General features: G+C 43.5%; 1 protein-coding gene across 2 annotated transcripts in view; it reads left to right on the top strand.

Moving 5' to 3' along the window:
* Positions 1-6863: 6863 nt before the first annotated feature.
* glra1 (glycine receptor, alpha 1) overlaps positions 6864-12157 on the top strand; it is a 94025-nt gene continuing 88731 nt past the window's right edge. For both annotated transcript variants that reach the window (XM_070913033.1, XM_070913032.1), the window contains exon 1: positions 6864-6934. In XM_070913033.1, the coding sequence (XP_070769134.1) occupies positions 6864-6934 (71 nt within the window). The remainder of the gene's footprint in view (positions 6935-12157) is intronic.

Below are 12157 nucleotides of genomic sequence, written 5' to 3'. Positions count from 1 at the left end.
TGAAATAGTCAAAGAGAGAATTGAATTGCTGTTTAAACTATGGCTGTATGTGACTAATAAACCCTAATTTTTCAACCAAAAGGCACTGTGGCAGACATGATCGACGTGTCCTAAATCCACACGCAGAAAATCAAATATGTCCAAACCAGACAGAATGAATTCTAAATGTGTTTGATTCTCTCAGTTTTTAAATTGAAGTAAAACAAAGTGCAGTTTGGGTGGTGATGGAAACAGCTCCAGAAATATTTAGTTAGTATAAAGTAGTAGTTAGTATAAATATGTACATTTGTTTGTATACTAACTGCTAAAACAGTACATTATGACAATTAGTATGTAGTGTATACTGTGTACGGAGTATGGAGGACACAGGTACTACCACTGTGAGCTAAATTCTCCACAAAGTGACCTTGACGCCTCCTCACATCAGCGCGCAGGTGCTAGATCTCTGCTCAGGACTGTAAGGGTGCTTACAGAAGATTTCCTTTTGCACCTTTTGTTGAACTCACATCTTCATCATTCTCACAGCAGACATGTTGGAAAAGCACAGGTGTTACTAATGACATTAATGATTCTCCTTTCTATTCAAGGGTCCCAGTAAGCCGTGACAGTGACCAAGCATGCACAATACCAGGACCCTGAAACTGAAGCAGCTAAATGGAATTCAGCCATCGATCATTTTATTATTTACATAGGTGCTTTTTTTACTGTGACATGTCAAAATATCTTCTGTGAAAAAGGCCTCTTAGTACATAGAGAGCAGCTCTGCCAAACTTTGACTTCAGCAGAGGTCTAATCAGCTGCAGCAACTGAAAGCAGGTGTGGGTGCGCAGAGCTTTTAACATGAATATCTTTAAGACGGAGTCTGAAACCACCTCAGCCTCCATTTGTTCAAGAAATACAGGAATGCTGTCCCTGTGCTGCATCAGCATTCCACATAAAGTCTGTTATGAATCTGAAGTCAGAGGGAATTTGTATGGAAATGGCGAGAAAGAGATGAATAATGTAACAACAAAAGAGTTTGTTATAGAAATACAGAACAGTGGCATGCACAGACACAAACAGGCTACAACTTTAAAAAGCCCACTGTTGTCTAATAAAGTGATATTCCCTCTCATGAATCAAATAATGGTATGGCTTGACTGCATAAACTGCATGTTGTTTCTTCACAGTGCTGTGGCCGTGTTATTCCTGAACAGTGTTTCATTAAAAGTCACTGAGATTGAGATTGAGGACGACAGCCTGTAAGAGAGAAAGATGCTGTACTGTATATGGTAGAGAGGGAGACCTCCTTCCTGCTGCGTCGTCTTCATGCTGTAGTTATATCTTCTCACCATGTCGGATCCATTTCAGATATCTTCTACTCTTCCTGTGACACTGACTGTTACAGCACTGCCTCCGATAGCAGCCATCGATTATCTGCTCTGATATGAAAAATGATCAAGTTCAGGCCTTCCCTCAAGTCTTCCTCTGAAGACTGTGAGAGTGGACATGATGACCTTTAGTAATAGATAAATGTTAGTAAGACGCTGCTTTCATTAGGAGACTGGAGCTATTGATCCGTCCTGCAGGCCTGCTGCTGAACATGGTCTTTACTCGGAGCATCTGCTCGCCTTCCAGCAGCAAACCGAACAGTTAAACTGATGAACCACAGCCTTCGTGGACAGCAAATGATAGCACTGAGAAGGAGACAGAAATACACACAGTGAACATAAACATATGTACAGTACAGCTGCAGTGGTGCAGTTGGTCTTTTGCGCTGCTGCTGCGAGACTCTTCAATCACTGCACTGCTCTCAGCGGACCAGAACAACTCCTGGAGTCAATCACACCTCTCGACTGTGAACTGTCTTTGCATTAAGAGACTTCACGTTCTTTTGTTTTCCTGCTGCTAACTCACCTGCCAGCCTGCTTAAAAGAGACCAACATCGAGTTGGTGTCTTTTGACCGTAACGGAAGAAGCGTCCAAGAAAAGTTACTGATGCTCCGATAAAAAAGAATAAACTTCAGAGGAACGGCAGCGAGGACAAACGAGGATAACCCTTGTTGTAACTTTTCCTAGTTGGAAGTTGACATGTTGGTATTTATGAAATATTTACATTTACTCTGTTGTATCTATCTGTATGATTTGCTTTTTTGTTTGAATGTTTATCACTTTCGAGCTGCACTTTTATGAAACAGTGCTATACTTTAGTGTTAACTATACTGCAATTCATACGTTTTAATACAAAATATAACGTTTGTGTCTCTGCAACTGATGTCAGCCCCCGGAGAGCTGCTCCTGGAGAACAAAACGCCTCCGCAGAGATCGATAAAGTATCACATTAAAAACAACCACAGACAGATGGGATCCTGGATCCTCAATCTGAGCAGCACAGTCAACAAATCAATGGACTCCATTTACAGAAATACAGCCAGCGTGTTGATTGAGAAAAGTTTGTAAAAAGTTCATCAGCAGCAACACATTTTCACACAGTGTGGTTTTTGTATCGGGGTCAAGATAATCACACCTGATTACTATGGCAGGCTACGGCTATGGAAATCTTTTGATCAGAGGTCAACAAGTCAGACACGTTGTAATTAACGGGATTTAATCTTTATCCAGTCAGAAAGTGTCGGACGGTACTGAACAGAACAGAACTGTGAACTAGCTGTCTAATTTGTTTGCAGCAGCGTATTCAAAAGCAGTTTATTGAAAGTGTTGAGGCAGCCTGAGGGCTTCAGACACAGAGCGAGGGGGGGCTGCTTCTCCTTCACTTCGCTGTCACACCCTCCTCCACGTGCACCACCTTCTGTAGTGCTGGGTCAGCTGGGTGGGTCGACCCTCTCCAAACAACGACTGAAGCCAATTAAAGCCTGCTGCGACTATAAATAACCACCACAGCACTTTACTCTGCATTTACATAAAGAGCTATAATGGCTATGTAATGGTTTAAATATTCATCAGGCTTCCTTTGCATTCCACTTTCCACTTCCCACTTTACACTGAATTATAAAAAGAAAATTGTCCTGTCGGGAAACCAGTAGGCTTTCTGTTTCTGTTGCGGTGACCAACAAAGAAAACTCTGCAATAATAATGACGAAAAACGAAGAAATATCTTCTTCCAAAGCTGACATTTGTTGCAGATTTGGACTAAAAAGACTGAGAATAAAAACAGTCTGCTGCCGTTCTGCACTACAAGAGACCCAACTCTAAATTCTTTATATGTAAAACAAAAATAAACACTTGTGTACGTTTTTCAGCTTTCTCTGAATCATTCATTTGGGCCCTTGTTGTTTGTAACTATGATGATTTAAAATCCCTCTCCATGTTCATGTGTTTCCTGTCTGTCCGTCCCGGCAGAGGGATCCCTCCTCTGCTGCTCCTCCTGCGGTTTCCTCCATCTTTTCCTGATCTGAATGGACGGTCTAAGGATAGAAGGTGTTGTACGCCGTACAGATTGTAAAGCCCCTCGAGGCAAATATGTGATTTGTAACGTTATATAAATAAAATGGACTTGACTTGACTGACACGAGGTATTTCCATTATTTACTCGGAGGTCTGAGTCCAAGGTAGGAGCAGCTTTGCCTTTACACTAATGAAGACATCATATTCATATTCAGCAGCGCCCCCCCCCCCCCCCTCCCACCATGTGTGTGTGTGTGTGTGTGTGTGTGTGTGCTCTACAGTCCCAGTATCACTCAGCCTTGTGATTCCTTCAGTGCCTGCAGACATTAGAATCAGAGTCACGTTCCAGCGGACACTTCGGACAAAACGGTCCTGAGGAGTGTGTGTGTGTGTGTGTGTGTGTGTGTGTGTGTGTGTGTGCAGAAATAGAAAGTGCTACAGTAATATCACAGAAGACATTATTAGAACATCAATATCACAGTGATATCATTCACCACTCAGTTGCTGTCAGCGCACTAGTGAGTACCCTTAAAAGTTGAATCCTATATAAAGTTATGAACCATCGATATCCAAATGATGCAACACTGTCAGAGATAATGCCGCTAAGACTTGAACCACAATGTGAAGAACTGTGACATCACTGATTCAAACCAAAGCAAAACTCTGAAAACTCGCCAACAGCAAATCTAAATGTATTGATCTGGTCAAATCATCAATTGCACTGATGATTTGGCATTTCATGCAGCTTTAACAGCAGTGGCACTAAAAGCAGAAGGTTGTTCTGAGAGCGATAAGATAACGAGGGTTCATCCTCTGGGGAGCATGACTGGATCAGTACAGCTGAGGACACTGGGCCACTGAAATCATTGAGGTTCAACTTCTCAACATCACAAAATGTCCATTGCAATTTTTATGAAGGTTTGACAATTAGTAGCAGGGGGAGTCTTGAGCTGACAAAAACACCAGATTAGGATTCATCCTCTGGGGACCATGTGGTCTATATCTTTCGTCCTTACAGTAGTGGAGTAAAAACAGACAAAAAAATAAGAACAGACATCCACACAAGAAACTATAATATCTGTTTTCTATATTTGACTTTGATGTAATCATTATTCATATTAATGGAACAGACATATAAGCAGAAGAAGAACACCAGGCTTTGGTAACCTTATGAAAATTAAATTACTGCATGGTTACTGCTGAGTACCACATAAACGCTGTAAATGTGTTGGAGAGTCAAAGAACCACAGTACTCTCACTTAATTATTCCTCTAATGGCCTCACACACACACACACAATAAGCCCCTGTGTGATGACGTCACACCATGAAGCAAGACGATGTAACACTGAAACTTTGAGAAATCACCTCAGGTCATATCTCACTGTCAAAGTTCAGACATGATTACATTTATTTCATGTTTGTTTGAACAGGGGAGCACATAGCATGACTCAGCGGCACATAGCACATACAACATGTGTGGCCTCATGTGTGATGATGATTGATTAGTGATTTGAATGCAGATACATTTTCTAGAGTTACGAGATGGTCGTCAGGTGACAGCAGATGGTTCAGATAATGCATTTTGATCTCCGCACAAGCCTGCTCAAACATGATTGGTCAATACTACTCGGACTACAAACGGACTACAAAGGGAAACCAGAACTCTTCCGGTAGCCTACCAAAATCTTCTCCACTTGATTCCAAAAACATGGAGAAGCATTATTGGCTAAATGACAAACTGAAACTGTACTACAGCTTTTACTGCTTTTCTATTATCGTGTCTTTTATTTTGTTATATTTTAATTGATGAACCTTTTTATTGTGTTTTTGTGTTCTGGTTCATTTTTAAAACTTTTAAAGCACTTTAAGTTGCCCGTGTTTGAAAAGTGCCATTCACAACAACGTCACTGCACCGCAGACGCGTTATATATATATATATCACAGTAAGTCTGTACGGTCCGTCTGAACTCATCAATAAGTTCTTATTACAGTGATTTCTCCTGAGGGGATTTATGCGTGAGGGGCAGAACTCATGTCCAGCTAGTGACACCTCTGCCGGCCAATCAGTGACGGACCTCAGGACCCCGCTGGCCAATGGCAGCGTCCTGTGGGCGTGTCCGCCTACCGCGAGGTGCGTTTTCTGGAGTTTGCTAAATGACTGCAGCAAGAAAATACAGTGTCGGGGCGCGCGGAGGCTGGCTCTGCTGTCTACTGTACCGCCGCGTGTGTGTGTGTGTGTGTGTGCGTGTGTGAGCGCCGGGCAGGGACTCGTGTTGCTGCCGCTGTCCTGCCATGGAAGAGGGTCCACATCAGTCCGATACGCAGGTCTCTACGTTATTATAACACTCTCACTTCTCCTGTGGGGATTTATTTATTTTTTTATTTCTAACGGAAGCGGTGCCCGGATGGGAGCGGATGCGGAGCGCAGCAGCGGCCGCCGGTGCGTCTCCAACTTGACCACCACCAGACAATGGGAGTAGCTGAGCCGTGCTGCTTCAGCGCCAAGTACTACTACTACTACTACTCGCCCCTGGGAGACAACTACGAGAGGAAGAGGGAGAAGCAGCAGCAGGAGGAGGAGGTAAAGAAGAAGGAGAGGGAGAAGAAGAAAAGGAGGCAGACTTGTTCCACCTGCAGACCTCCTTCTCTGAGCAGCAGCGGCGGCAGCAGCGCCGGGACTCCCGCAACAGCCGATACGCACGGATCCAGAGCGACGCTCCGGCTGCCTCTGGGATGCATGTGAGAGAAAAGCTGCAGATCTGAGAACAGCACTCCTCCGTGTGGGTCTATTCTGCGAGTGGAATTGGGGAATATAACACACATGCACAGTTTGCCAGACCTCTGGAGACAGCGAGACGCAGCTTCCCGCAACAAAACAGTCCGTGATTCTTTTTTCCACTGAAGGAATATGTCTTATTTCCCCTTTGGCCGCTGTGGATCGCACAGACTGGACTTCAGAGTAATTGGGTGTAATTGTGTGTCAATTAACAGCAGCCTGTGAGCGGCTAACCTCTTCTTGAGACCCCCCCCCCCTCTCCCCTCCTCCCCTTTCTGTCCCCCCTCGAGCCAAAACCTGGACGAGCTTGCTCCCCGCAGCCCCGCCGGTATCTCTGCCCGCCTCTGTCCCTGGTCCTGAACACAATTTCGTGGTGGATTTTGTGGATTTTCCCCGACCCCACGGTGGCGGCGCTGGAGGCGTGAGAGCGGACACAAGCATGATTTCATGGCCGGTGAGGTCATGAGCATCCCGCGGCTCAGCACCGGCGACTCCGGGATCTGAAACACGCACAAAAAAGCGGAACATTTTCGGCTCACCTTGGAGGTCATAAACCATAAACATAAACCCCCCTCCCCTCTCCTCCTCTTCCTCCTCCTTTTCCACCACTAAAGGATTTTTTTTTTTTCTGGAGGGGAATTCATCCTCTCAAGAGTGTGACCCCCCCTTCAGCAACACCTTCACCCCCCCCATCCAAACAAAATGAGACTGGCAAAAATGTGCCGACTAAACGCGCTGGGGATCTATTTGTGGGAAACGGTAGTGTTTATCAGGTAAGCAGAGGCATGAAATGGACTTCATGAGTGAAAATAATGATGTGTGTGTTATTTGTGTGCGATTTGAGAACATTTAAATTTGCATTTTTATTGCTTTGCTGCCATTTGAGACGTGCATGAAAATTAGAGCTCCCTTCAGAAGCCTTGAAGGGAAAAAAAGGCATCCAGGTGAAATCTTGTGAAAGTTGCCTTCGGGGTCGTGTGTGTTATTGCTCATGTGCACGTCAGCCTGCACGTACTAGTGAGTTGAATTAAGTCGCATTGAATCCAGGCGGGATTGTAAGGGGAGCAAACAGCGACCACTAGCGGGCGGTCTGCCTTCTTGTTGTGCTTCTCCAGAATGTCAACAGGCATGTGGAGAGAAAAGTAGACTCTCAGGACACCATATGTTTTGGCATTTAGATGATGCTCTTATGTATGACTCCTAAAGCTGTTAATGGCAATAACATATGTACACACACACACACACACACACACACTGGTGTTTAAGCCTGTGGAGGTCATGTCAGTCAGTGTGTAGAAGGTAATGGGTTTTCTGTCCACTTGAAGGTGACTTTTTCATCCAAACAAACTGAGAGAAAATGTGAATAATCTCAATCATTGTTTGTTTACAGCGTCATCTGTCCCTCCAGTTCAATAAGACAATCAGTTGTCATGAGGTTTGGGTTGTAATTTCTTCTTCCTTTACCAGCAATCCATTAATTGATTAGCAGCAATTCATTCTGCTTCTGCTGCACTGGTTGCACATCGAGCTAAATCCACAAAACACCAAAGAGAAGGAAAACAACAGACATTTCTTTACTCTCAGAATTCAAACATGTGTTGTTGTTCTGTGGCCAGATAAATCACATTTTGAGGTGGTTCTGTTGCCAGCAGCTTCTTCCAGCCTTGTTTTTACATATTTTCTTTTTTTTCCGTGGCGTACTCGTGTTGATTTTGAGGTCATCTCCATTTCCCCTCCCTGCTGGAAGCAACATTTACTCATCCCTGCTGCCTCCAAAGTTGCCTATTCATCAAGGCTCTCTTACACGCTGTATGCAGAACCCCCCCTAGCAACCAAAACCTTGTGTTAATGACGCAGCAGTAGGCGGGGCATACGGTAACGCTGCTGTGCAATTGGACGCTCAAGGGGGATGTTGCCCAAAATGTGAAGTTGCAGCCATCGTTTTGTCATTGACGAATGGGGAAAACGTGTCGTGTTGAGCAGATTTGCTAGTTTTGTGTTGATAGTAAAATTCCTGTAAACGTTCAGGGTGGATGAGTCTCAGGGCTGTTGATCGTGGTCAATGTTGTCATTGGTCTCATCCAGTGATGAAGTCCAACCAAAAGGGGCTGATGGGTACATTTGTTTTAACATGACAATGACAAATGACAAAGCCAAGCTGGAGCCGATCAAACCGCGAAGAAAGGATGACAAAAAAGATTTGTTAAGGTTGTTTTGAAGGCATTTTCTGTGTGGTAGGAAGTTGAGGTGGACAGTCGAGGGGATGTTGGATTCAGGAGGTATTTGGCTTTAGGCCACTATGGGACGCCTAATGTATCATCAACAAGGTGAAAGCATTTAATAAACAGTGAAGAAGTGTCAGATGTCAATGACCTTCACAGGCTTTACATTGCTCTCCTGGGATCATGAATAATAGCAGCAGGTTTGGGATTTGTTGAGCTCGCTGGCTGCAACACGTGTGTCAACATTTTCAATACTAACTTCTGTTTTTACATGATGATTGACATGGAGTGATGGAAGAAGTATTCACATCCTTTGTTTAAGTAAAAGTGGCAAAAAGGTATTCAAACAATGAGCCAGTGACAGTGGATCTAGTGACAGTTTAGGTGCACCATGGGAATCGTAGTTTTTGGAGCTTAACAAACGGGGACTAAAAGTCAGGATATCTCGGGCTCTGCTGCATCAAGTTTGACCATCCTTTTGTAATCTGTGTCTTTTAAGTCTTTATGAGAGTACAATAGCAAAGGAATTGTTTTTTAGTAAAGCTTTAACGTACCCAACGTCACGTTCATATCGGTTTCAGACAGTACTGAAATTAATAAATACAGAAAGTAAAGCAAATACAATGAAAACAAACTACACTGTTTAAAAAGTTAATACTTGACAGGATGAAAGACTTTATACAGTACTTGTGCAGTAAAATGATAGGAAGGTAGAAACTTGTGAAAATATGTGTGGTGGAGTAAACAATATCTCCTATAGTGTTGTTGCCTAAAAACAGAAATACTTCAGGAAAAGTACTTTAAACTTTCACTTACTGTTCACCACTAAAACAAATCAGTCACAAATCTCCCAGAATATGTTTTGCTTGTTTTCCATATTGGGAACAGTCTATTTACTTTTCCCCACTGTTTTTCCCAATTTGCACTGAATGCATATTGTATGCAAATATCTCCTAATATCTCCAAACTTTTCCTACCTGCAGGCGCCCTGCACGTTTCTCTTAATTACATCACGTGAATATATCATGTCCCTGCACGTCCTCGGAGATATTTTTCATTACGTGAACTATCAAAGGCGTTTTTCTACGGGACTACAGCGACTCCCTCATTTCCATTGAATAAAGCAGCCGTTTACAGTTGGGATGGCCGGGTTGGGTGGTGGTGCCGGAGGGAGCGGCTGCAGGAGTTTTGCATTCAGCACACACTGTTTAGTTAATGAACCAGAGTCAGGATATTGCCGTCTCAGCTCCTCAGGCCTGGACTCTGCAGTTCCCTGCTTAATTGATATCTCTTTTCCCTCCGTCCCGACCGAGACCCCCCACACCTCATTCCACATTCAGCCTTATTACTAAACATTGATTAGCCTGTCAATGGCCGGGGCCAGACCTGATGAATACACATTTAATGCTCACACATATCTCTCCCGTCTCCCTCTGTTCCCGGCTCCTATTATTCATCAAAGGGGCAGGAGAGGAGAGCTGAGAAGTTAGATTGAGATTGGACCTGCAGGACAAAACCTTTAATCTTGTATTTCAGTTTAAACCTGTGAATTCTGTCAAGACAGGTGAAAGAAAGAGCCAGGAAGCGGAGATAATTTCCCGTGTTGCCTGAACATCCCAACTTCTGTTTACTAAGGTTTTTTAATCAAGTGATATAACTAAAACAAACACATTTCGTAGCAGTGTCACCAGTGAACAGGTGAAACTGACCCCTGAACTCTTTACTATATTGATCTATATTGGAAACTTATTCTACATTACCAGACTGGTCACTGGGGAAAAGAGCACCAGCTACTCCAACTGTGTACATAATGTTCATGAAAAAAAAACCCCAGTAAACCAGAAAAACTCCCATAAAGGATTGTTGTGTTGCGAGTGTGTGTTCATACTTGTGTTCATTTAGTGTAAAATTCTATCATAAAACACAAGTGGTGAAGTGATTCCCTGTGTTCCCCCCAAAACTGTGTATCTTAACGAAGACACAATAAGACAGATTTGTGCGCCATCACTGATTATACGAAGTTCTCCTAACAAGCTAATTTGTTTTGGGGAAAAAGTTAAATTACCTCAGTTTTTTATCAAATGGGTTTTAGGAAATTGGGACATTAGCTTATTTTTATTTATTTACATTTTAAAAATTCAGTTCAGTTAACCTGAACTGTTAGCACACCAGCTAGCCAGCTAATTTAGCAAAACACCGACATCCTTGATGTTAATGTCAGAAGAACGGCGGTGAGTTTAAATGGTAATTTGTCCATTTTCACTCACCAGAACGCTCCTCTTATATTCATATTCGGACAACATCTACTGTGTTAAATTACTGCAAATTCAATTCCTGCTGCTCTTGTTTCACATTAAAAGCCTTGAGGCGAATCACATGAAGGATTAATGTGAAGCAACAGGAAATGCATTGCAACAGTAGATGTTGGCTTTTAAGCAAAGTGGTGTTTATTTAGGAAAGGTTGGTGTCCATGGGTCCATAGCTTGTGTGCTACGTTTTGCTAACAATTGTGCATACTTAATGCATGCCTTGCTTTTGATAGATAGATTAAAGTACACTAAACTGCACCTCTAAGGAGCAGTGAACAAGTGAACAAGGCGGCCATTTTGGACACAGCACTAGACGGTGATCAGAGTCAGAATCAGAAATACTTTATTGATCCCCGGGGGGACATTATACAAGCTAAGCTAAACAGCTACTGTAGCTAGAAGGCCAACAAGATGACTAAACACGTCAGTCAGCTTCTGCTGCGGCTGCTGAGCTCAGAACCTCCAGGTTGACTCAGTCCATTCCTGAACCAGAATCGCAGACTTGAAGTGCACAAGGTGAAGGTAACACGCTCCTCGGGCCTTCAGCAAGTCGTCGGCTTTTATCGACCGCTCAGGCAGGAATGATTAATCAAACCAGTCAGCGTTGTGTTTAGAGAATGCCAACGCACAAACCATGACCATCAGGGAATACCAATCAGTCAGTCACAATGATTGGCAGGCCTTCGAACAGCCATTGACATCTCTGCCTTATTGCTTTTCTACCAGGCAGGAGGTCGCTGTTGGAACAGCAGAATCTTTGAGGTTAGCGCAGGAGGCTTTGGGGGGAAGGCTCTTCTCTGCAACGTGATGTGTGTGCGTGTTTGCCTGGATATTTCTAGACTATATAATATTTCTAGTCTTTGAGTCTTCAGCTTTGTGTGATTTTTGCACTGAATGTGTGTTCCAGTTTCAGGAAAAGAGGTTTATGCCAAAAGTGGAGCATATGTCACAAGTTCCTCGAAAGAGAATTTTGAATTCACTGATATAGGTTCAATTATGGACAGAATTTATTATCTCACAGTGTTGTTCGTCGCACTGCAACCACAACAAATAAGGCATCTCCAGGTTCGGAGAGCTCAGCTTCTCCGGAGAAACAAACAAGGTTCCTTTCCTCTTCAGGTGCGTCGCTCTTTACGCATCCGCCTCCCTGTGAAAACGCAGACTGATCACCTCCCTCATTTCCGGGTGCTTGCACAGATCGCTAGTATGCACACGAGCACGCAGCATCCCTCAGTATGCAAACTGTTGATCTTCACCCGAACAAAACGTGCAGAGAGTGACCTTTTCCCTCTATGGATTTCTATATTCAATAAAACTCTTTATTCTGTCAAGCAGAAACAGCCAGCAGTCCATATAAACACGTAATCTAAACATTTCACCTCTGGGCTGAAATATGGGCGCTGCTTTCACAGATCTTTATATGCAAAACCATCAAGTAGCTGTTCAAGGGGGAAATGTATGCAGA

Source organism: Enoplosus armatus, chromosome 10, assembly GCF_043641665.1.
Source record: "Enoplosus armatus isolate fEnoArm2 chromosome 10, fEnoArm2.hap1, whole genome shotgun sequence".
In the NCBI taxonomy this organism is placed as follows: Eukaryota; Metazoa; Chordata; class Actinopteri; order Centrarchiformes; family Enoplosidae; genus Enoplosus; species Enoplosus armatus.
This window is presented reverse-complemented; position numbering and strand designations above follow the sequence as displayed.